The following is a 22,110-nucleotide window of genomic DNA, read 5'->3' as shown; positions in this document are numbered from 1 at the left end:
CCTGACCAATTTCCCATATAAAGATGCCCGGGTAATCTAACCCCAAATATAAATGTCGTCAACGACGAAGAAAAGAAGTATACCACATGAGTGAGATTACACACAACTATAAAGCTACTTAGACAAACATACCGTGTCCTCTAAGCAACAATCTTGTACGTCTCACTATTGTCCCCCTTACAAGCAGCCGTGACCAAACGTCCCTGACTCCCAGGGACAACACACGTAGCCGCATCATTCACAGGCGACCACAGGAAGCTGTCCCCAAAGACCTTGACCAGCTGCCCAGTATTCGTAAGCCCCTCGCCCGCAGCACGACCTCCACACGAGAAAAGCGTGACCGTGTCGCCGTCTGCCCGCCGCCCGTCAGTGCTGACGCACCCATTGGTCAGGCTGCTGACAATCAGCATCGCCCCATCCTTACCGTCGTTGTGCTTCCCCTTGGAAATCACGTCAAACTGCTGGTTGGGCGAGGCCTTGTCGCACGCCGCCACGGCGACGGGGATGAGGTTCTGACGGAAGTCGCCGGCGGTAGGGTCAATGGAGAGACACTGCCCGTTGGGCGCCTGGATGGCCACCTTGGTGAAAGCGCGGGTGGCCGTGTCGTCGAAGGCGTTGGCTTCGGCTGCGGCGGTCGGGTTCAGAGTGCCGCCGGCGCGGGAGACGGGGACGGGCGAGGTAGGATTCGCGGCGGGGATGTTCCCCTTCTGGCCGTTTCCCGCGGCTGGGGCTGAGGAGGCGACGGGCTGTGCTACCGCCGGAGCGGACGTTGCCTCGGGTATGGCGGTCGCGACGGGGGCATTGCCCTGGCCGGGCTTGATCGTGGTCGTTAGCGTCATGGTGACGGTCTCATCGGTGTCATCGCATCCGGCGGAAGGCTTCCCCGTCACAACGGCCGCTGCTGTCGTGGTCGGCGCAGGCTGCTGAGCACCGTTATCCGCCCCATTGCCAGTTCCGTTACCTCCTGCGCCGGCTCCTCCGCCGACTAACCCAGGCTTGCCGCCAAAGGCAAAAGACTGGGCCTTGTCGTCGGCGTTGCAGTCTGCAATGTCCACCACCTTGCCCTTGACCGCAAAACACTTGCCCTTCTCATTCTTGGGCTGGAAGGTCGAGGGCCCCGCTCCGCTGTCTACGGCGAAGAGCTGAGAGTCCGTCACCAGGCCCTCGCCTGCTGCGCGTCCGCCGCAGGAGAAGAGGTTGACCTGGTTACCCGCCGCGCGACGGGGATCAAAGTTGAAGCACGCTTGCGTCTATAATCATGAATCAGTACCGTCTACCGCTTTGGGAACCCACATGAAGGGGTTACAGGGAGTAAACGTACCAGAGTGCTGACGATGAGCATTGAGTTGAGCTGATTATTGTGCTTTCCAGCAGTGATGACATCCCAACCCTGGCCGTCCGTCGCTCCGCAATCAGCTACCTGGATCGGGGTGAGGTTCGCCCGGAAGTCTCCAGATAACTTATCGACGAAGAGACACTTGCCGTCAGCTGTCTTGATCTGGACGTCGGAAAAAGCGCGCGTGGCGGTGTCGTCGCGGGGGTGTGCCTCCTTTGTGGCCTCCTCGTTGAGCTCCGTGACAGCTCTGCGCTGGAGGGCGAGAGGGCTGGCGGACACGAGAAGTGTGGCGTAAGCCAGAAAAGTTGCGGTTCGAGAAATCATGATGATAAGTGAAAAGAGATAAACCTGTAGTAAGTGAGCGTATGGGAAAAGAATGAAAGCCTGCACAGCAGGGTGTGTTGTCAATGAAACGAAGGAAGACGGAAAGAGGAAAGACACGTAAAGAAACCACGATATCACCAAAGTCGTTGCAGCAGTATCGAAGGTGAATGCTTCATGTGAGAGAACAGGACGGCAGATGGACCCTTATACTCAGCCCTTGACGAAGACCAGCCCATCTGTCGCCTGTCATCCGTCATCCATCATCCGTCACTGAGCATCCAAGCGCCATCCCATTGACGCCAAAAGCCTCCGTCGGTCCCATGCAATCTTGTCCCTTCTTGCTGTCCCCCAAGAAGCGCGAGCGCTAGGGTCTGAACATGGTTTCACGAGATTCCTCTCTTGCAGCGAGGTTTCGTTTGGCGGCCTGGGCCCGGGGAGATATGGGAAACCTTCCTCGGCTAAGGCCCCCTCCCTGCTGCGCATCATTCCCGTCTTTCTGGTGACAAGCTGACAGAGTACCGTCCGAACACTCGTTCAACGGATAACTCGGTGGAGATTGGACTTGAGAGTTTCTGTGGTATGCACCACATGGCAGAGTAGCTGCACAAGGTTCAAATGCAGCTAAAGAAAATTGAGCCTCCGGTTGGTTGGGATGGCCCGGCGCGTGAAACGGCTCGTGTAGCAAGGCGGCAGATCCTGAAGGGATGGCGCGGGGATCGTGGCGGGAAGATGAGACGAAAAAGGAGCTGTTGAGGTGTGAATTTGTGTGTGCCAGGGCGAGAAAGACGGAGAGTGACAGGGACGCAGGAGAAATAAGAAGAGGTCCGCGCTTGCTGGCCCCTGCACAATGAGCCGGCGATTGGATGGGAGGGCTGCCGGCTGCCGGGTGGGGCTTCACGGCCCCTCCAGTATCGACCGGGTGGGGCACTCGTCGGCGCTTGCCGGACAATTCCATCGGGGGACGTACCCGCCACAGTAAGTACTATTTCAAGCTTAAATTCATGCTCAATTCCTGTTTTCTATTATCTCACGAGCGCTTCTGCCTTCTTCACGTGAATCATTCTGATAACCCGTCGCACTACGCTCATGTCTCACGACAGATTCCAGTGCGACCTAGAGGACCACAGGCCGATCCCTCAAGGTTTCGAATTATCTTGAGGTCCCGTCTGACAATCCCTTGCGAAGAAGTCAGATAGTCAAGAACTTTGGATAGCATCCAACGCCTTTAGTATTTTGTGTTCATTATCATATCTACGGCTACCTGTGTTTCGTAGGTATGCCTTTTCAACCCAACTGTCTTTGCATGCCGCATTCACAGCCAGGATATGTACTTGATTCCATGCAAAAGTACACCGAGAGTTTTTCAAACTTACTACCACATGAACTAGGCTCATTTGATGCCGTTCAGTTCATTAAACCCAGCCTGGACCAGACTTTGCCTCCCCTTCCGGTCTCCTACGCCAGTCCAGTAGAATAACCCACCAAGAGCCTTGCTCTTCGCATACTGGGCCTTGATGGCCACAGATCTCGGCACATCAAAGGTCATGAACCCATACTTGGGATCAATATAAGTGGCAGCGGCCGCAGTCGTATCCACAGTTGCCTTATCTACACTATCATTCGACATGTCGCAGTAATCAACCTCAGCAGACCCCTTTGTCGATCCGCCCGGCCCTTTCGCATTAGGAAAGGTGCGCGCGTACGCCGGGATCCCGAGCAGCACTTTACGGCTCGGGAACCCGTTGCTCGTGACGTAGGTGATGCCGTCGGCGCAGGCGATCTTGAGGTTCGGGTTGTTGCTCACCAGCGTCTTGGAGGCCAGGAGCTGCGCGTGGTTGCCCGAGACGTCGGTCCAGGGTCCTGTGAGGTCGTAGCACATTAAGTTCAGGTAGTCAAGGAGAGAGGCGGCTCGTCTAAGGTCGATATTCTTGAGCACCCATTGGCCCGGCGGGAGGGCTGATGTGATGAGGTACTTGCCCGCTGGCATCTGTTGGCGGACGTCACTGAGGAGGCTGATGTAGTCTTTGCCCTGCTTGGCGTCGCTTGGGTGTTCCCAGTCAACTTGGACAAGTGTCAGAGCCAGAACCTAGTGAGAATACGAGGATAGGAAAACTTACTATCAACGCCGTTGAGCTGCCACTTGTCGCAAAAGGCCTTGATCTCCTTGGCAAAACGAGCGCGCGCGGTAGGATTGGCGGCCAGGGCCGGGAACTCGGCGCTGCCCGTGCCACCGCCGACGGACACAAGGGTGCGGATGCTCGGCTTCGAGGCCTTGAGCTTGGCTGTGGCCGAGAGACAGCCCTTTGTCCCGTCGACTGGGATCTGGGTATCGGCCCAGTCGTCAATGAGCTTCAGTGATCCGTCCGTGTTGACTTTGATAAAGGCGTACATGACGTGAGTGACGGCATTGACGGGCATCGAGGCGGGAGTTTGGCCCTTGTAGACCCGCCAATTGGGGTAGTAGACGGCGTTGACCCAGCCTTGAGACATGACGGGTTGGACGAATGCTGTGAAGGCGAGCAGGTTGAAGATCAGAAAGGACAGTCGTCTCGGTGAGCTCGATGATGAGGTCAAGATCGAGGTCAAAGTTGAGGTGTGTGTTGATGTCAATGTTGAGGTTGACGGCGGGACGGCGCGGGGGAGGGGTCGTCCTCGGGCCATTTTTTGTAGCTTAGGGCCCGTCCGGGTGCGGCGGGGTGGCCCAGTTCGCTGACGTGGGGACCCCCGGGGGCTGTGCTTGCCGTAGATGCCGCTGCGAGGCGCCCAGCTGGATCGCTATTGGGGAACCGGAGACAGCCAAGGCAGGTGCTGCATCGGGTGCAAGTTTCCTCCTCTTCTGCCCTCGTATTCTCCTTGATTCTCCACGGTTCCTCTCGTAAACGTCTTTTTCTTCTTTTCGCCTTGCCACGATCAAACCGATGACGGCCGAATGAGAAGCAACCAACAGCCTAGGAGGAAACAGCCTTCAGCTCATCGAGAAAACCTGCTTTCGGTGCTGGCGCTTGTTCCTAAAAGAAGAGAGACACCGCACGCGACTTGGGACTGGTAGAAAACAATCTTTTCCGGTTCCTGATCTTCCCCTTTTTTCTCCCTTTCGTGCCTGAACCCAGGGGAGATCTTATACCGACCGCATGGGACATTGGCTAAATTCTCGAATTCCAGGGAAATTCTGGAGGAATTCGATTAATTCCTTGGCGGTTTCCTTCGATAGGCCACACGACAAATATGTGGACGATTCGTAAGCCTGTGTCCCTCTCGGAGAATGCGACCATGCACGTCTTTTTAGCCAGGCTGTTGCATTAAAAGACTTGCAGGCTTGCTCTCCCCCCTCTTCATCGTTCGGGGCAATCTACACCTGCAGACGGGAAGCAAGCTCTAGTAGCTGTGTGCTCGGAGGAATGTCGACCGCGTTCTCGATCGAGCGGCGGGATTCCCGTTTGACGGCGGACTCCCGGAGAGGAGAGGAATCAGATGGAGCCTGAGAAGGAGACTGGAGGAAACCAGAAGCCCCTTGGCTCGCCCTGCATCCAATGCTGCCCAGTGCCGCCAAGGACCACGCGGCAAACAGCAAAGTCGTCGCGGATTGAACACTTGAAGGGCACGCTGACCGGCTGATTGCCTAGGGAGGAAGGAGGTCTTTATCAATGCACATGTGGCCGCAGGGCTCATATCAATTGGCATCGACCGCGGAGACAGGGACCGATCTCCCGGAAGGCTTGCATCGCGATCAACACTTCAATGGAGTCTTTCAGCCGGTGGAAAGACCATTTCTCATGGCACGCATGGCTTACCGCTTAGCAGCGAGGCGTCGGACGGATGGCCTTGGCCGTTAGGTGCGGCCGGTGAGCAACAAGGGAACACCACGATGAATGCGGCCGCGGCGCCACGAGACATGTTCGCGCTCCGGTGCAATTCGACGCAAGCGGAACGACGTCTCCCAAGACTACGGTACCTATAGAGAAGGTGGACGTGGCGAGGGACAGCTTATTAACACTGCCGCGTGTCAATTTCCGCCCAATAGACCTCTGCCAAATTCGAGCAGCGGTCACGAAGTAAACGACGTGAAGCACGACATATGATCGATTGCAGGGCCAAGACGGCCTTTCGCAAAGACCGGCCGTTTGACAGCGGACAGATGCAGCGCTGAGTTTGAATTGAGAGAACCTTACCTTCGGATTAAATCAAATGTCTCGAGATTCCTCTCTAGAGCTACTTCTCAGCCGCATCAATGAACCTTGGGAAAGCACCAGACATGTCTCATTTCCTTCAGCTGGGGCAGCATAGCTCAAAGGGCCTCGACAGAAGTACAAAGCGACAGAGGCATGCCGGCTACGTCTAGCAATCTCATTGAACCAAATCCCAGGATCAGTCCGCTGGTTTCTGCTGAAAACCCCCTAATCCTGGAAATTGTGGGCTACCTATGCCCTGAATTCTGGTATCAGTACGGATACTCCGTGACTGCTGGTGATCCTCTAATTCTTGGAGCAATGCGTATGTCGCTGTTGGTTGACCCTGATCCTGCGGGCTTCTGTTCGCACTACTCCATCACGAACCTTTTCGAGTAGCGGAGGTGTCTTGTCTGCAGTCACATTCAATGTAATTCTGCACCGAGCCACCCCAATGATCGACCCTACTAGCGGGTCCAAAACCTCAGCCAGCCGCCTGTCACAACGTCGGTCTTGTACTTTTTTTTTTGAGTCTGTCTTCACGGCGACTCCCATGTAGCCCTATTCAATCTGACTGCTTGCCCCAGGCGAGGAGCCGCTCTACTCTACCGTTCAAGTGCAATCAAACATGGTGAGCGTGCCAATTTCAATCTTCTCTTTTCTCCCTAGGCCAAGCCCCAAGAGCGCTAAAGAAGCCTACAGGTCCTTTATGCAAGAGCTGTCGGGAATTGACGACAGCCCATCTCTGACGCCCCAGGAAAGACATGCGGACAATGTTTTCGGGGTACAAATGAGGCGATGGAAGGTGTAACTGAGTGGTTCTCTGGATAAGTGAGAGGGACGAAAAGGAAGCCTGACCATCCAATAAAACCCGTATTCAACCCGAACCCTCCACCACTATCCATCATAAGCACCTAGCCCCCTGGCCATTGGCACGTGGCATCGCAAACTACATCGTTGATCTTTGAAGTCGCTCGTCAAACCGCCCGCGGACGAGAGCTGTCAAGTTACGTGCATTAGCAAAGAGTCACATGTTGATGGCGGCGACCTGTCGGGTTACTTATCTTTTTTGAACGCGTGGCCAAGACTGAATTGTCTTGACCACCAAGCTCCATACCTACTAATTGAAGTTCCACCGCGTGGTACTCAGAAGGGCGTGTACGACCAGCGATGAAGCCTGTAAAGGCAAAAAGTTCCAAAGCTTTCCGTCGGGTGCACAGGCCTGAGCTCACACTCAGGATCTTGGGCCCATTACAGTCCCAAGAATCTAAGGACTTGCAAGGTAGGTGAACTCGACGACGGTGCGGAACCGATTCACAATGAAGTCGGTCAACCACCTCGCGACGAAGACGGCGACGACTCGGAATCTAGGTGCTCAAGCTCATCGGCCCCTTAAGGACCTAGCAATGCCCCAAGGAAAGAGCATCTCGCGAGCACTCGGAGTAGCCCAGCTTGGGTATGGGAAGAAAGGTCTCTGGCACGAAAGGAAAAACTGGTTCCATGTGGGAGGAAGGCACGCATAGCTTCTTTATTGCAGGAGCCGTCCCCAATACCTACTTGCCGGGCACATCCCAATTCGTCGGAGGAAGGTAGGGTACGGTACGGAAAATCTTATCAAAGTAAGGAACCCACAAAACCCGCGGAACTCCCCTTCTTTGACGGGAAGATCATAGTTGAGGAGGAATTGTGTCAAGGGAGGCAGCCGGCCTGGGTGTGACTGCAAGGTCGACCTTGAGAGCTCTTGCTTAGAGCTAAGCGTACTTCCCTCAAGCAATATTCCAATGTCGCAGCTTCCAACTAGATTGACAGTCAGTTCCGGCGGCAAGGACGCCAGCCAAACCTGTCTGCTGCTGACGAGACAAAGGGACTGTGTTGGATGTAGATGTATCGTCGGCCAGGGCTGAGAGTTGGCGGGATGGCGAGGGCGCGTCGAAAGGCATCACGCCGTGTATTTGGCGTTTTGCAAATCTCCATGAAGATCTTTGCCAAGCGTTAGCGACTTTGAGGAGGTCCGTCATGTCGCCAAGAATCTGGTGCAATGTGGCGATTCTATCAAGAAATATCGAACGGAAAAGGTTAGTAAGAGTTAGGTAGAACAGTAGATACATGATAACTTACCGCACACATCAGAAACCAGGTGATAACAAGTACAACTAGAGGCAGAAACGCAGCTTTTCGTAAAAGAGTACGAGGTCCTCTTGAAATACTCGAAATACCGAGAAATAGGTATAGTGTAAGAGAAAAGCTGACCAAGTTAACAAAGAAGCAGCTTTCTATCCCTTGGAGGGGACAGGGCCCAGGCGAGAAGAAGCCGAATTGAGGAGGGATGCGTGAATAATCCGTTTGAATCTCGAAGCATCGCTCGCCGAGAGTTCGAAACAACGGCTTATTGTAGTCTCGAACAGGATCAGTGGCGAGAGCCCATCGATAGACCTCATAACTCCCATCTGTTAGGAATGCGAAGGTTGCGCTGTTCATTGCCAGGCAATCCTGGAGCCTAGATCCAGACTTGAACATTGTGTAAGGTAAGTAATTGGGGTGCGTTGATTTTGAATTGAATAACAGGATAAAGGCAGGGTAGCCGTTGTATCGCGAAAGTGTGATCTTGATTGGGACGTATTAGGGGTCGAGGAACGACGATGTCAGAAACCTTTAGTGGGAGGCTATAGTAGGGACGATGAATGGTTTGGCAGGATTCATCAACAGACTGCTTATTTATAAAGGCCTGCCGCTACCGTTGTGGCCGATTCTGTCGTGTAAGCTTTGCACATTGAAAAGCTTAACGCTACCACGTTTCGCGTGTTGTGTCTTGTCCATAGTCACCCCACGTTACAGTAATCCAATCGTCGTGCTTGGGGCCTTGAGGGCCAGGGCGAAGTCATTTCTAGACAGCGTAACTTACCTGACAGCCATCCAGGTTGTTGTTGAGAAGTCTCCTTCAGCCACGTTCTCACTACTAGGTGATTGAAGAGCCTGGTCTCTGATAGGGCAGGCTACCTTGAAAAGAGTCTGTATATTGAATGCATTATGAACTGTGTATTTCGTTCAATGCCTGTTGAACATAAAGGACGACGACATGCTTGGATGTCCAGATGGACTGTGCCTCCCCTAAGCATCATGAGAAAAGCAGTTTCCGGTTATCCATAAATGGGCAAATGGAAAAACGCATTCCAAATGGCAAGAGATTGAATTTTGCACCACTCTATCTAGTAAAGGTGCCTTGAGGCGGCGGGTAATTCGGCTGCACCTGGCCGGCAGAGTGGCCATGTGAGCTGAGACACCCGTTTCTAGACCTTACGACGAAGCAAACGACGACAAAGCGACGGATGCCTTCTATCTCACAGACCACGCGTTGATTTGGCAAGCTTTACAAGCGCTAGAGAGCATGGACATAAAAATACCGATGGTAACATCACGGGGCAACCCAAAGCCGAGAGTTTATACTTCGAAAGTCGTTCAGCAAAACATCATCAAGAGGTTCACCACACAGAATCCAGTGTCCCAGAAGAGAATGCTCGCAGTTTCACGAACTCCATCAAACACACGTATCTATTTCCGCACAAAAGACGCAGCGCTGTTTCGTGCCATGGAAAAGGGTCTTTTTGACGAACCATCCTCGAGTGAAGTTTCTCAAGAAGGCTGGGATAAGATGATCGAAGTCTGGAAGAACACCGTCGACTGTCAAAAGCTGCATGAGGATAATACCGATGTCGATTGGGACGAGCCGCTATGCTTTGCATTATCGATTACCATGGCGCGCAACCAGAAGTGAATGGATACGTGGGCACCGGAAGATATGTTAGAGCACGCTTTGGCATTCTTACTTGAGAGATCATCCGACAACGGGTTATTCCCAGGAAAGCTTGATCAGCAAGGCTCGCCTTGCATGTACAAGGACGAGTTTGCACGAGACAATTTATGGGGAGTTACCTTCAAAATCCCGTACCTTCTTTGGAAGCACTCTTCTTCTCTCGGGATCAAGCCTGAAATTGTCAAGGGTTCCCAAGAGACCAGTCCGATAGACGATACGAAGTCCCAAAGCTCCAAATCTTCATCTCAGCCGGAATTCAACAGGAAGATTCTTCCACTTCTCAAAGATCTCACGCAACGGAACCGAGAGAAAAACGACAAGAAGGCCTCTAGTTCTTCCATGAAGCACCACTTCCCGTTCGGCAATAGAGCTACAAAACATTGTCGAGCTTGAAGACGAATGGCTGTACATCAAACCCCTCTTTTTCAGTCAAGATGCTTTGAACATGTCAAAGACAACTGATGACACGCCTATTCTGGGTGTTTTGATCGATGTGCCCAAGGCTGGCAAAGGAGCAGAGGTTAGGAAGGAAGACTCTCGGTCGGTAAAGATATCTAGGGTCAGCACAATGGAAAACCTTTTGGACCGGAGGCTCAGAACGCCTAAAGATGCCAAGAAAAGACTCTGGGTCATGTTCTCCGCTGGACCGGATGATATCACTCATTGTGAGGACACTGCTTGACCAGATCCCATTACGCAGCACCAGATGGCCAACTTCCACCAAAGCCACACATCTTTTGAAAAACATTTTGAAGAAGAGACTGTGGAAAAGCTGAATACATGGACGACTGAGCTTCACTTGTCATTCTACGACATTCTTGAGGGAAACAAATCTCAGAAAGAACCGCAGGATACAGGGGATCTTAGCCTGCCGCCTACAGAAGCAAAGCTTGTCGATACCTTCCTGACGAGAGTTTCCACAAGCTTTCACATTGAAGGGGGCTTTTTTGATGGATACTGGACCTGTCGCTACTGGGAATTAGATCAACACGGGAAGAAAAGCGACGGCTCACATACGAACAGTCTTGATGTAAAAGACCTAGAACTTTTACTAGCAGAGGTTGAAGAACGTCCAGACAGAATAACACAAAACGAAGATGATTCCAAAAGGGCTGAAGAAACCAGAACACATATCCGAACACATATAAGAACTCTTCAAGAAGATGACCACTCGTCAATCACGGATGAAGATCGTAGCCAGAGGTCCACAGAGCCTGACATGCATATCAGCAGGACTGTGGTCGAAGCGATGATGAATCTTATGCTCAAGACTGAGAAGAAACCCACGGCTCAAGGTTTACAGAAAGGTCCTTGGCAACGAAGACGAGTCCTGGAGCTTTTGATCGTGAGGAGAATACTCAAAAAGATGCTCAAAAGCTCGGACAAAATCCTGAAGATGGCTCGATCAAGCATAGAAAAGGTGAACTCGCTGGCTGTCGAGCATAATAAACAAGGTGATTTCGACAAATTTGACTTCAACGACTTTCGAGTCGCCCGTAGGTGTTCCAGCAAGTTCAAGACGTCCTTCAAATGGTAGAAGGAGATCTGGCGGAGAATTTGGCACAGATGGAGTTATGGCGCACTCGGGAAAAAGACCGTCAGGCAGAAAAGCCGCGATGGACCTTGAACGACGAAAACCGCTACCGAGTTATCATTGTGAAACTGCGTGTTTCGAATGAACACGATGTTCAGAAGCTGAAGCGGATTCATCTGGAAATTGCGAGCTTGAATGAGCTTCTTGCGAAAAGGTTAGAGGTCATGCGGAACGATCTGGAACAGCGTCGGGCGAACGACACCCAGAAGTTTACCTACGTTACTGTCGTGTTTCTACCTCTAGGTTTCGCAACTGGGGTGTTCAGCATGAGCGGTACACCCCTCGTTAGCATGGTGTTCACCGCGATCGTGTCTTTGGTTGTCACTGCGCTGATGCTAGGTGTCACGCAGGCGTTCGACTCTAGGACACTCACCAAATGGCGAAAGCAGGCCATTGAGGCTGAATTTGCATTCCCCAAGAACTTACAGACCATACAGAAGAAGAAGAAGCTGGCGGACCCGGAGAGGGCAGACGCTTCAAGGTTGGGTGGTGGGGCTGGGGCTTCGAGAGAACGAAGAGCTTCGCTGGAGAGGAGAGCTTGAGAGCCTGGTGCCCGTTGCAGCGGTTCATAGATTGACATGAGTCTTTGCTAGTTCGAGAAACGTAGCTTGAATGTTTTAGTTGGTCAGTTTGTATTCCACACGCTGCAGTTGTTCACCTGGGCTTCCCGTAATCGCGTTTCCCTTTGTATCGTTGGTCTTTTCAATTGATTTGCTCAGGATACGATGCCACTTCTCTGTGCATTTGATGCTCCGACTGCATTCTCATAACTACATGTAACACCTCTGGCCTCCTAATTCACCACTCTCATTCCACAACTAGCCCGAAGAATTTGTCTACAACAAGCAGGGCAATAGAAGAACAGGTGATTACAGCGTGATATGTAAAGTCGATACTGATGTCGGTTGCGAAGCATCAGTGACTCGGGCTGTTGGCCCGCGCCCCAGCGCTGCACCGAGCTTCTCCCTTCTGACGCGAAGGGCCCTTCAACACCCCAATGCCAACATCGTTCGGAAGGAAAAGAGACTCGTCTGTCCCAATTACAAAAACCTCTTTCAATACGTGTGAAATCGACTCGCATCACTGTCTTCGTAACATTCGGTTCTGATGCTAATGGCCTATCGGGATAGACGGAAGAACCTCGGCCTCGCCCATAGCTTAGTCGACCGAACAACTCTACTGTCACCGAGTTTGATAAGCCCTCAATTCAATACCATCATTATTACCATCCGTAACAAATCGAAGTCCATAGTACGAACGACGTGTATATAATCCAATCAAACTATCACTCAGAATGGTCCGTAGGCCAAAGTTTTCTTCCATTGAGTTGACGATCTCTGGGAATAGTTCAACATTTCTAGAGAGGTTGATCATGGGACATCATTTCCTGCTCAAGACCATCCCAACTAACACCTAGGACACATTTGGGAGCCCCTCAGAGGTAGACCCCGCGTTGCGCCTCCCCTCACCTTCCCCTGCCCAGCCAAGCTGCATCTAGTACTATCCCTTAAAATGGCGTGATGGGGTCAACATGGCTGGCGGGAGGCAAGGGAGATTGACAGCCACCCACGTTGCAATCACAACGTAGGGATTGGTGGAAAAGGAGGGCGTAGACGACGCTACGAGCTAGCTCGCGCGGTGAATGCAAGCGCTACGGATGTTGTCTTCCCAAGAGGAGGAAAGCATGAAGAGCTTAAGCATAACCAATTGTCATGGTCTCACGAGAGGTCTCTTCAGGTCTCTATAGGAAGAGCCAGAGGAGCCAGCCCCGCGGATACCTACCGATCTAATGCAGCGGGAGGCGATGGGTTCTCTCTCGAGGAGAGCCGGCTGGGGTATCCGCACCGGCGCCGTGGAGGCGGAGGGTCCAGAATCCAAAGCACGCAAGCACTCAGCTGCCGGCTTGCCCGGTGATCTCTCATCCCGCGAGAATAATCTGCCGCAATTGCGAACTATCGCCAATGGATGTGTTCCAGCCTTCTCTTTACACAGACTAGAGCGGCACACTTCTTGATCCCGAGGAACAGATATCGAGCTACTTTGGCCCTGCGTTGGCTTCCTGCAACTCTTCTGCAAAGGAAGCTTTTGATCACACCCGGCGACTTGGTAGCCAATTCGCAATCGCCTCGCTTCTGACGGTGCTGGGCGAAGAGAGGAGACATCTGATCACGCGGTTCGGATTGGGCTCCGTACCCTTCAGGTGCTGCCGCGTAGCTCAGGTGGGAAGTCGGGACGGTTTCTTCCAAAGACATTAGGCAAAAAAAATGTCGAATCTTTTGCCATCTCGTTTCTGACAAGCGTCGCAATCATCGGCCAATCCAATTAGCAATACCACGCGCGTCCGGCACTGTTGTTCAATTTCGGCGGCGTCAGCTTCGGCGCTTGACTCGTAAAGGGGGTTCGTCACTCCGTGTTTGACTGCTGTCACTCGCAAGTCGCAGAGCAGAGGAGACGACACGTCTTGGCAAATCAATGCTGTTGCGGATCTTGAAACCATCCAATCGCCCATGCTTCAGGTACGACGGTCTTGGCGTCCCATCGGGGCATCCGGCGGAAACCTGAAGACAAGAGGGAAGACGAGGCTGCGAAAAAGGATGTTAGAGAGCTGAATTTCGGCGGGACTCCGCAAAGAATTGGGACCCTTTGGAGTTGTCCGCCTTGACAAGCGTCTTGGGAGATGGAGACGAGAGGAGTACCCTCACCCAAAGTTGGCTCGCCGGCCGTCGATCTCGGGCGTCGTTAGTCCTCCGTATTCCGAGTACCACTCTGGGAGAGTCTGGGGTTCCGTTTCTTGAATACGATGCGACGGCGCTGGCCAAGCAGCTTAGCAGAGCGGCGCCGTTCCCAGTGAGCGCATCCGTATCTCTGTTACTGCCAATGAGACTTGAGCAGTTCAGCTGGGCAGAAACACCACAATTTCTTACGAGACCAGATCTTTGACGATGCGCCGCCTGACGTGGCCATGCATCGTGACGAAGAGCAGGGAACATCGCTACCACTTTCCGGCTGACGTCAAGGCCGCCCCGCGGGAGAGAACCGTGTCTCGTCAGCTCATGGATTGCTCCATGTGTCTCAGTCAGAGAAAATCAGTTATCCCGAAGATGGTGAGAGTGCTGTCTTGGGTGTCCCACACCGGGCCCGCTCAAAGGCGACGAGCGTCATCTCCCCAGATATCATCGCGCACCTTCAGCGTCACATCGCAGCTGGGGAGTGTTTGCTTCAAACTTCAAGGTGGTCTGGAAGAACAAAAAACAGGGACCTGTCACTGGATGGAGCTGCAGGCTGACGAGCGTTTTGGTGTAGTTGATGAATAAACGTCGGCTGATTTATCTGCACAATTGACAAAAGTACATACAGAGTAGTAGAAAAAAGCCTCTTCCGTTAGTTGTGCTTCTGGCCGTCGATCATGAACCTGAGCTCAGCGACTTGCATCGGCAATGTACTCTGCGGTCAGTCAAGCGGTCAGGCTGCCCGGGAGGTGGGCAAGATGAGATGCCGCGCCGGGTCAGCACATACCTCCATCCATCTTCTTCTCGTCTCTTTCGCCTCCCTTGCGCCCGACTATTACTTGCTTCAGAATGGACTCAACCAGCGGTTGAGTGATCGCGGACAGTGATGCGAGAGAGAACAGAACCAACAAAGCGATGCCCGCGATGCGACGTACGACACGACGCGGGGTTCCGGCAGGCTGGGGTATTCCTAGTCTACTGGGTCTTCTGGGGTCCTCTAGCTTTTTACAGCCAAGACCCAAGCATCTTGGCCCCCCCCTCTAAAGATGGAAAAGACGAAAGATTGGGATCCCACGTCCCCTGTAGGATACGGGTTGCGGCGGCGTCGGAGACTTCTCATGGAGCACTGGGTTGGTCCCAGTATAATGGTTCCTATTCTACCGGCCCTGTCTCTCCAAGACTCTCCAAGACCAGATTGATTAAGCAACCACCCCCAGTCACAGGGCCTGTCAAGACTTCAGTACAGTCCCAAGAATCAAACTCTATCAGCAGACCTCGCTCGACCTGCACGGCAGAAACGAGTTCGTCCCTTTTGTCGCGCCGTGAATCGTGGCGCTGCGCACTATGCTTGTTTCAGCCTCTGTCTCCGAGCACCGTCCATTTAGTTCTCGCTCTCTATAGCTTTTGTGTAGGGTGTCTAGACAATTTGGACATAGGCTGCGGACGACGATGAAGCGGGCTCTGCGTAGGTCTGCAGCAGTAAAGCGAGGAACGCAACGTGAACAACTCCCGACGGTCCTCGAGGACATGCGTTTCCACGGGGCGCAATGTGGTGAACAGGGGTCCTTTTCTGACCGGTCTGTCAGCAGCTGCATTATGGGGAGCACTCCTCTCTTCTCTCACTCAACTTTTCTCAAGCTCTTATTCAACAAAGTCCGGCGGTCGCATTGCCAAGCCACTATGCACCGAGAGACCCGATCATGACAGGGGACCATCAGAAAGAAACTGTCAAGGAAGGCCTGGGCCGCTGAGACTCGGCTTTGCTGTCTGCCCATCTTCTCTGATGGGGGGTGAACAACAGCAGTAGCTGACGGACGAGACCACGACAGGCCAAGCTTCATCGTCACAACATGACAAGTTCTGAAGGCGGGAAGCGCACTCGTCGCTCAATGCGCCTGGGCCGCGGCGCGGGAAGAGAAAGAGAGAGCCAAGATATCGTCGTCTTACGCGAGACCATTCCGATATTTCAGGGTTCTCGAGGTCACGCTGTACGGCGTTCGTAGGGCCATGAGGTCCCATCCTACGAGAATTGACGACACCCCCCAGTTCCTGCATCGCAGCAAAGTTCCACGACGTCCTCGTATTTCACGCCCGGCCGAGAGATGGGTTCCCATAAGGGCTTTGGACGATCGCCATCCAGAGAGACTCCAGAGAGCCCATCTGCGGGCCAGTCGCAGTCTGCGGTTGGGCCTTGGCACACGTCCCTGGTGCATTGGGCATGCCTGGCTTAAGTTCAGAGTCAACAAATGGAAGACAAAAAGTGAGAGCATGCGAACAGGTTCATCCTCTCGCTCAGCGACTCAGCAACTCAGCTCCGTTGTCGTCTTACCACACCAGCCAGGGGTCGTCCCCTTCTCCTTCGTCCACTTCCGTCCCTCCCTCTTCCAAGTCCCTCCCTCTTCCAAGTCCATCCTCCCCCCCCCCCCCGCGCGCGCGCGTGTGTGTGTGTGAGACACAAAACTGTGAGCAGCGTGGCAGCTAGGTACTATGAAATGCTAAGCGCTTTCCGTATTCCGCCCCAGGCAGACGGACAACGACTCGCACTAGCACGATGTAACTTAATCCTTAGCGCAGAGCCCTACTGGGAAGCGACGTCGAGGTAATCGGCGGGACGATCTATGGTTATCCGCGAGGGTGGAGAGGTTGGCAGGCATTCGAATCCCCAGCCTCCACGCTTCCGCAGCCCGTGGTGGTATTCCTGGAAATCCTGGAGACGCTTGACGGCCCCTAAGGGCAATTAAGCCCCAGAGACATGGCAGAGAGCCAGAGAGAGAGCCTCGTTCGGCATTTCTCCGTCTTTGCTATTGCCGGATCACCTCAGCACCAGCAGTACCGCGCCACAATGCAACAGTCTGTGTCGTTGCTGTTGCTGCTGCCTCCAGTATTGAGCGAATCGAGTCGCCTTTCTTTCTCGGGCCGTTTACTTTCCATCTGCAGAAAGCACACGCCTTTCTTCTGCGACGAGGTCCTGGTTCCCGTGCTGCGACGAAAGGGGGCCCCTTCGATTCTCCGAGGGGAACCCCTCGTTACAGTATCGGAAACACGTTTTCATTCTTTCTCTCTCGTCGAGGACGCGCACCACGTTTCTGTCCATTTTGGCGTCTTCGTCTTCTTCTGGGCGGAAAAAGACCCCCAGCCTCGAAGAAAACACCACATGCGCGGCCTTTGTCCCGCAACGGCGCCCCAATAGCTTTGCAACCAAAGCAAGACAAACCTCAAAGGTCCATCCCGAGACAGTATCGAGCGGCGCTTGTGGCTGACTCCACCCCGTTTACCTCTGGCTGAACGCTCGCAACTTGGTTCGTCGTGAGCGTAAATAGGTACCTCGCAGGTCTGCACCAAAAGCTTACCGTTTTGCTTGGCTCCGTTCACGCCACATCCCAGCCATCTCCGATGTGCTGCCCAACCTGCCTGGTTTTTCCATCTTTCGCTGCTACATGGACATTATGGCGCTCTGGTTGCGCCGCCGTTCGGGCGAAAGCAACTGATACCTTTTTCGAGCAGGAAACCTGGTCGAGGGTGACAGAATGACAGACGTCTCGAGCCAGCGCTCGAGCTGTTCCCTTCCATCCACATCCCGAAGTACCTACATACGTTACGATTTTCCTTTTTCTTGCTGGTCGCCTCTCTTTTTTTTTTTTTTGCAAAATACCCTGTTCTGCGTCTGCCTACAGGAGGGTGATCCCTTCCGTCCAGTCAGCTTACATGCTTCTAAGCCTCTTGACGTCAAAACGCGCCGGGGATCTTCTCCCCCCACGGCACATCATCAGTCCCCGTCGTTGCTCTCAAGTTACCCTGCCCATCATCATACCTGCAGCACCGTGGTTCGTATCGGAGCCTCATCGGGTGCTATTCCTCGTGCCCGCCAAGGCTCTATGGCAGCCTAGGGCTGAGCGGCCAGTCCGTCGTAAGGACGATGGCACGCGAAGGACGAGGGGCAAGCAAGTGCTGCTGCTGCGCGATCCGAAAGGCGGGATGGATGGATGGATAGATGGATGGATGGGGCACCGTCTTTGGTCCGCAGTCGTCCCGTTTTCTCAAACCCACTCCCACGATGAGGCAGGTTGACTATCCAGTCCGTCCACCACCCCGCCGCCAGGCTGTGCCGTGCGGGTTCTCTACCTTCTAGCGGATTTCTCATTAGACTCTATTCTAGGTACGGAGATGGGTCGACCCATACGTGAACTCTTGGCTTGGGCCCAGCTTCAACTTTGACCGTCAACTGTTCCATGTTTCCCTGTTCAAACCTATCTCCGTTGCGTCCCAAGTTTGGGTCATATAAGTCGTCTTTTCCCCCTCCCCTTCTACTCAACCTCTCGACTCTACTTCATCCTACATCCAGCACTCACAGCCAAGATTAATCAAGCATCTTGTAGCTTAATATCTACTCACGTCCGAGTCCCCCAGTCTCACTGACATCTCATCCTTCCCTGTCACTCAACCTCCCCCTACTCATCAGCCAACCGATACCATGCATTTCTCAACTGTTGTTGGCGCCGCTGCACTGGCTACCCTCGCCAACGCAAGGTACGTTCCCGCTCACCCTTCTTGGCCTCGGACACAGACATGAAACTGACATCACTCTCACAGCCCTCTCGTCCGCCGTCAAGGTCCCGCCGTCGGCCAGGTTATCTCCAAGTGCACACAGAACGGCGTCGTCGCCCTCACCTTTGACGATGGCCCCTTCACCTACACCTCCCAGCTGCTCGACACCCTCGCCGCAAACAACGTCAAGGCCACCTTCTTCGTCAACGGCAACAACTGGGGCAACATCGAGACGGCACCCGGCCCGGACAACATCCGCCGCATGAAGGCCGAGGGCCACCTCATCGGTTCCCACACCTACTCCCACCCGGACCTGAGCACCCTCTCCTCGGCGGACCGCATCTCTCAGATGACCCAGCTCGAGGACGCAACCCGCCGTATTGCCGGCTTCGCGCCCAAGTACATGCGCGCGCCGTTCCTCTCCTGCGACGCCGCGTGCCTGAGCGATATGGCCAGCCTGGGCTACCACGTCATTGACACCAGCCTCGATACGAAGGATTACGAGAACGACACCCCCGAGACCACGCACATCTCGGCTGAGAAGTTCAACAACGAGCTCAGCGCCGACGCCGCGGGCAACAGCTACATTGTTCTCTCCCACGACGTCCATCAGCAGACTGTCGTTTCTCTGGTGCAGAAGATGATCGACAACCTCAAGTCCAAGGGCTACCGCGCCGTCACCGTCGGAGAGTGCCTCGGCGACGCTCCCGAGAACTGGTACAAGGCCTAGATTCTCTGTGCCTCGTGGTGAAAGTTCGTGAGAAGAATGAGAAATGGGTAAAAATGGTATGGAGCATCGCATTGAGAATTTCTGGACAAGGTTTCGTTGGATTACACTTGCTTGTTTCCGCCGGCTATACGTACATACATACATGGGTGGATATACCAGGGACACCCCATCGGCGCACGTCATTTCGTGGAGATACCAATGTTTAATCAAATTACTAGTACCTGGTATAAGTCTTTCAGCGTGTTTGCGTCGTGCATCAGTCTTTAACCCCCGGGCACTCATCAGTTTCTTCCCGCCCGGGCTAATGGTCTCAATTCTCGTGTAAGTCAGATAAGGCAGCCCCGCCACCACATTGTCTTCATAACCTAAGACTACACCCACCTCGAGACCACAACCCCGACACCTCTGCATCTCACTCTACGCAATTCATTATGAGACCATAGTGTACCGTTCCACTTCCATCGATGAGTAGGCAATTATCTCAGTTCGCTTCGGTCCGGTGGCTCAACTGATAAGGCGTCTGACTTCGGTTGATTTCGCGAATGGAGAAATCCCCGTGGATTTTCGGAATCGTATCAGAAGATTGCGGGTTCGAGCCCCGTCTGGATCGAATTGATCAAGTACTGCCTGGTGTCAGCATATGCGTGACTTGAGTTCTTCTTTTTTTCTTTTCTTTTAACGCCAGCGAAGGATCGTATGGCCGTAAGGGTTTAATTAGACTTTTAGGTTCTGATGGTGTTGCGGGAAGTCTCATGGTTGACCGACTTTTGCCTTTCTTTGTCTTGCACATTCTGCCAGGCCGAAAAGACGCCCCTCAATGTAATTGTGTACCGTACACACATATACCAAGGTAGTCCTAACCTCTCGCCTGGATCTTACTCTTGAGCGTGTTGAGCCCACGATTCCACGAAAGCCCTCGGGGCACGCCGGTAAGCATAGGAAAGGCAAGTAAGTGACGAGAAATCAACAGAATAGTATTTGATGCGCAGTCAGGAAATACAGCGCATTAGACCTTGACCTCTGAGCTTCTTCATCTGAAGTTGCTCACATGCCGATCGCAGAGCTAATGCGCTGCTCCTGGTGGCTTGGAAGGAATCTGACCCGTCAGGATCCCGTGTGCTCTCTCACACATGTCTCACGTCGCTCGAATCAGCTATATCTCGAGCGTGCTTACCATAAGGCTCGGACGCTAGCTGCTTCCGCCCGCTCATATTTTCTGTGTGTTGTGATTTAGGATAGGCGTAGAGAACCCGAAGATGACAGGCTACTGGGGCCTTTCTCTTAGTACCTACAAAGACTAAGTCAAAATACTCAAGATTTTCGCCAAGACACAGCTCAGTAGATTGAAAGATTATCTGTAAAGAACTTGAGCACGGTTAAGAGACTAGTCTATATCAAATGTCAGATTATACAGATCAAGTGCCTTCCTTCGAGATTCTCTTCGCAAGGGAATTCGGTCTCTCCTTCTTGCTGAATCAGAGCGTTTTCCTTTGCCGGCCCAGTCAACAAATGAGCTATTCCAAGGCGTCGAAAAAGGCACCTTTCCTTGTCCTGCATTTCGAACAACAACATCGAAAGCTCGTAATCGCATATTTCATCGGTCCACTCATTGGTTTCAAGGTCAAAACCGTGAACCTCTCGCCACTTAGCAGGGCATGCAGTACAGTATTGAGTTGTCGTTTTGCTCGTCAAAATTGTCAAGGAACATATCCAACTTGACGTGGTTCTCGCGTTTTTCCTCTCTAGGGTTGAGCCCGTTGACTACTATGTTCCAGACTTGTTTATGATGGTCATCGCCTCTCCTGTGCGGCCCTTCACGACGGTAAAGTTTCATTTGCTTCAATATACCTACCTCACAAACGTAGCCACCCACCAGAGATTAGGCCGGTCTTTTCGTCAGTTACGTACTCAATTTGGTAATCCTCAACCTTGATCAGCAGACGATCGGGCTTATACAGTTTGCCTGGTGCGACAAGAACGTCTACGGCGGCCCAGGACTGACTGGAAGCCCTATAGGTGATAGGCGGTGAGCCAGAAGGAGTAGACACAGTAGGCACTCTCCAAAGGAGCTTCGATTCTAGGTGGCGACGCCACATGCCTGCGATATGTTCATCTCCGAGCACCTTCATCATCTCCTTAGCTATTGCAGAGAGAGCAATCATTCTGTTGCTGGTGAACGTGATCTTGCAGCTAGTGTATGTGACTACGATTTTGGACCAGCAATTGTATGCTTTTCGTCTTTCCGCGGGCTCCGTTGTCGCCAAGCTGAAGATTCTCGATACGCGGACCTTCGTAGGGATCCTTGACAGGAATATCCGGGGGCCATATCTCCGCCGCACGACCTGACCGGCAACTCCAAAACACCTGACGCTCGCCAAAAGACACAACACGTCGAGAAAGAAGGAGCTCTTGAAATACCCATACCCTCGTGTTGAAATGGGCTCGCCTGACCTCCTCCTCCCAGAAATTCGCATCGACCAGATAACTTGGATTCGTCTGACGTCCGAAGGTGTAGTGAATAAGTGGTGGTCGGCAAGAATCGACGTCCCGCCTGTAAAATAGGGAATGTGAACTGTCCAGTCCAGACAGAGCCGACAAGTTGCAGAATGCGTGAGAATACACCTTATCCATCAGGGTCGACTCGTGTCGCCAGTCGGCCAAACCATCTCCCGTTTGAATGATGCAGAGAGCATCTATCCAGAGATAACGTACACCAAGTTTCCGAACAAAACAAGCTGCATCTCGATAAAGATGTGGTAGGCTCTCTGGAAGAATGCCTTCTAAAAGCTCGGCGGCGTTGCTATTGGTCAAAGTGAGACCGTTTACGCTCCCCTATAAATGGCCCAAAGTCATATAGGGGCTATGAGGAGTTTCA

At 53.0% G+C, this 22,110-nt stretch overlaps 6 protein-coding genes across 6 annotated transcripts; 3 read left to right on the top strand and 3 right to left on the bottom strand.

The window, feature by feature from the left end:
- Positions 1 to 140: 140 nt before the first annotated feature.
- Positions 141 to 1,660, bottom strand: CPAR01_13588 (uncharacterized protein; the record flags this gene model as incomplete). The annotated part of the gene is made up of 2 exons (XM_060497840.1): positions 141 to 1,250; positions 1,322 to 1,660. The coding sequence occupies 2 exons, from the start codon at positions 1,658 to 1,660 to the stop codon at positions 141 to 143; spliced, it is 1,449 nt and encodes a 482-aa protein (XP_060343308.1).
- Positions 1,661 to 3,050: 1,390 nt separating this feature from the next.
- Positions 3,051 to 4,321, bottom strand: CPAR01_13587 (glycosyl hydrolase family 18; the record flags this gene model as incomplete). Its single annotated transcript, XM_060497839.1, has 2 exons — positions 3,051 to 3,721; positions 3,778 to 4,321. 2 exons carry the CDS (start codon positions 4,319 to 4,321, stop codon positions 3,051 to 3,053), a joined length of 1,215 nt encoding a protein of 404 aa, XP_060343307.1.
- Positions 4,322 to 9,337: 5,016 nt separating this feature from the next.
- Positions 9,338 to 11,773, top strand: CPAR01_13586 (uncharacterized protein; the record flags this gene model as incomplete). The annotated part of the gene is made up of 5 exons (XM_060497838.1): positions 9,338 to 9,594; positions 9,658 to 9,993; positions 10,067 to 10,157; positions 10,338 to 11,057; positions 11,138 to 11,773. 5 exons carry the CDS (start codon positions 9,338 to 9,340, stop codon positions 11,771 to 11,773), a joined length of 2,040 nt encoding a protein of 679 aa, XP_060343306.1.
- Positions 11,774 to 17,487: 5,714 nt separating this feature from the next.
- On the top strand, positions 17,488 to 17,847 carry CPAR01_13585 (uncharacterized protein; the record flags this gene model as incomplete). Its single annotated transcript, XM_060497837.1, has 1 exon — positions 17,488 to 17,847. One exon carries the CDS (start codon positions 17,488 to 17,490, stop codon positions 17,845 to 17,847), a length of 360 nt encoding a protein of 119 aa, XP_060343305.1.
- Positions 17,848 to 18,014: 167 nt separating this feature from the next.
- On the top strand, positions 18,015 to 19,235 carry CPAR01_13584 (polysaccharide deacetylase; the record flags this gene model as incomplete). The annotated part of the gene is made up of 3 exons (XM_060497836.1): positions 18,015 to 18,067; positions 18,368 to 18,487; positions 18,551 to 19,235. 3 exons carry the CDS (start codon positions 18,015 to 18,017, stop codon positions 19,233 to 19,235), a joined length of 858 nt encoding a protein of 285 aa, XP_060343304.1.
- Positions 19,236 to 20,880: 1,645 nt separating this feature from the next.
- CPAR01_13583 (heterokaryon incompatibility protein) lies at positions 20,881 to 21,976 on the bottom strand (the record flags this gene model as incomplete). Its single annotated transcript, XM_060497835.1, has 4 exons — positions 20,881 to 21,047; positions 21,109 to 21,375; positions 21,440 to 21,786; positions 21,948 to 21,976. The coding sequence occupies 4 exons, from the start codon at positions 21,974 to 21,976 to the stop codon at positions 20,881 to 20,883; spliced, it is 810 nt and encodes a 269-aa protein (XP_060343303.1).
- Between the last annotated feature and the right edge of the window lie 134 nt (positions 21,977 to 22,110).

The sequence above is a fragment of the Colletotrichum paranaense genome (genome assembly GCF_030867605.1).
Source record: "Colletotrichum paranaense strain IMI 384185 chromosome Unknown Scaffold_13.1, whole genome shotgun sequence".
NCBI classification, from domain to species: Eukaryota; Fungi; Ascomycota; class Sordariomycetes; order Glomerellales; family Glomerellaceae; genus Colletotrichum; species Colletotrichum paranaense.
This window is presented reverse-complemented; position numbering and strand designations above follow the sequence as displayed.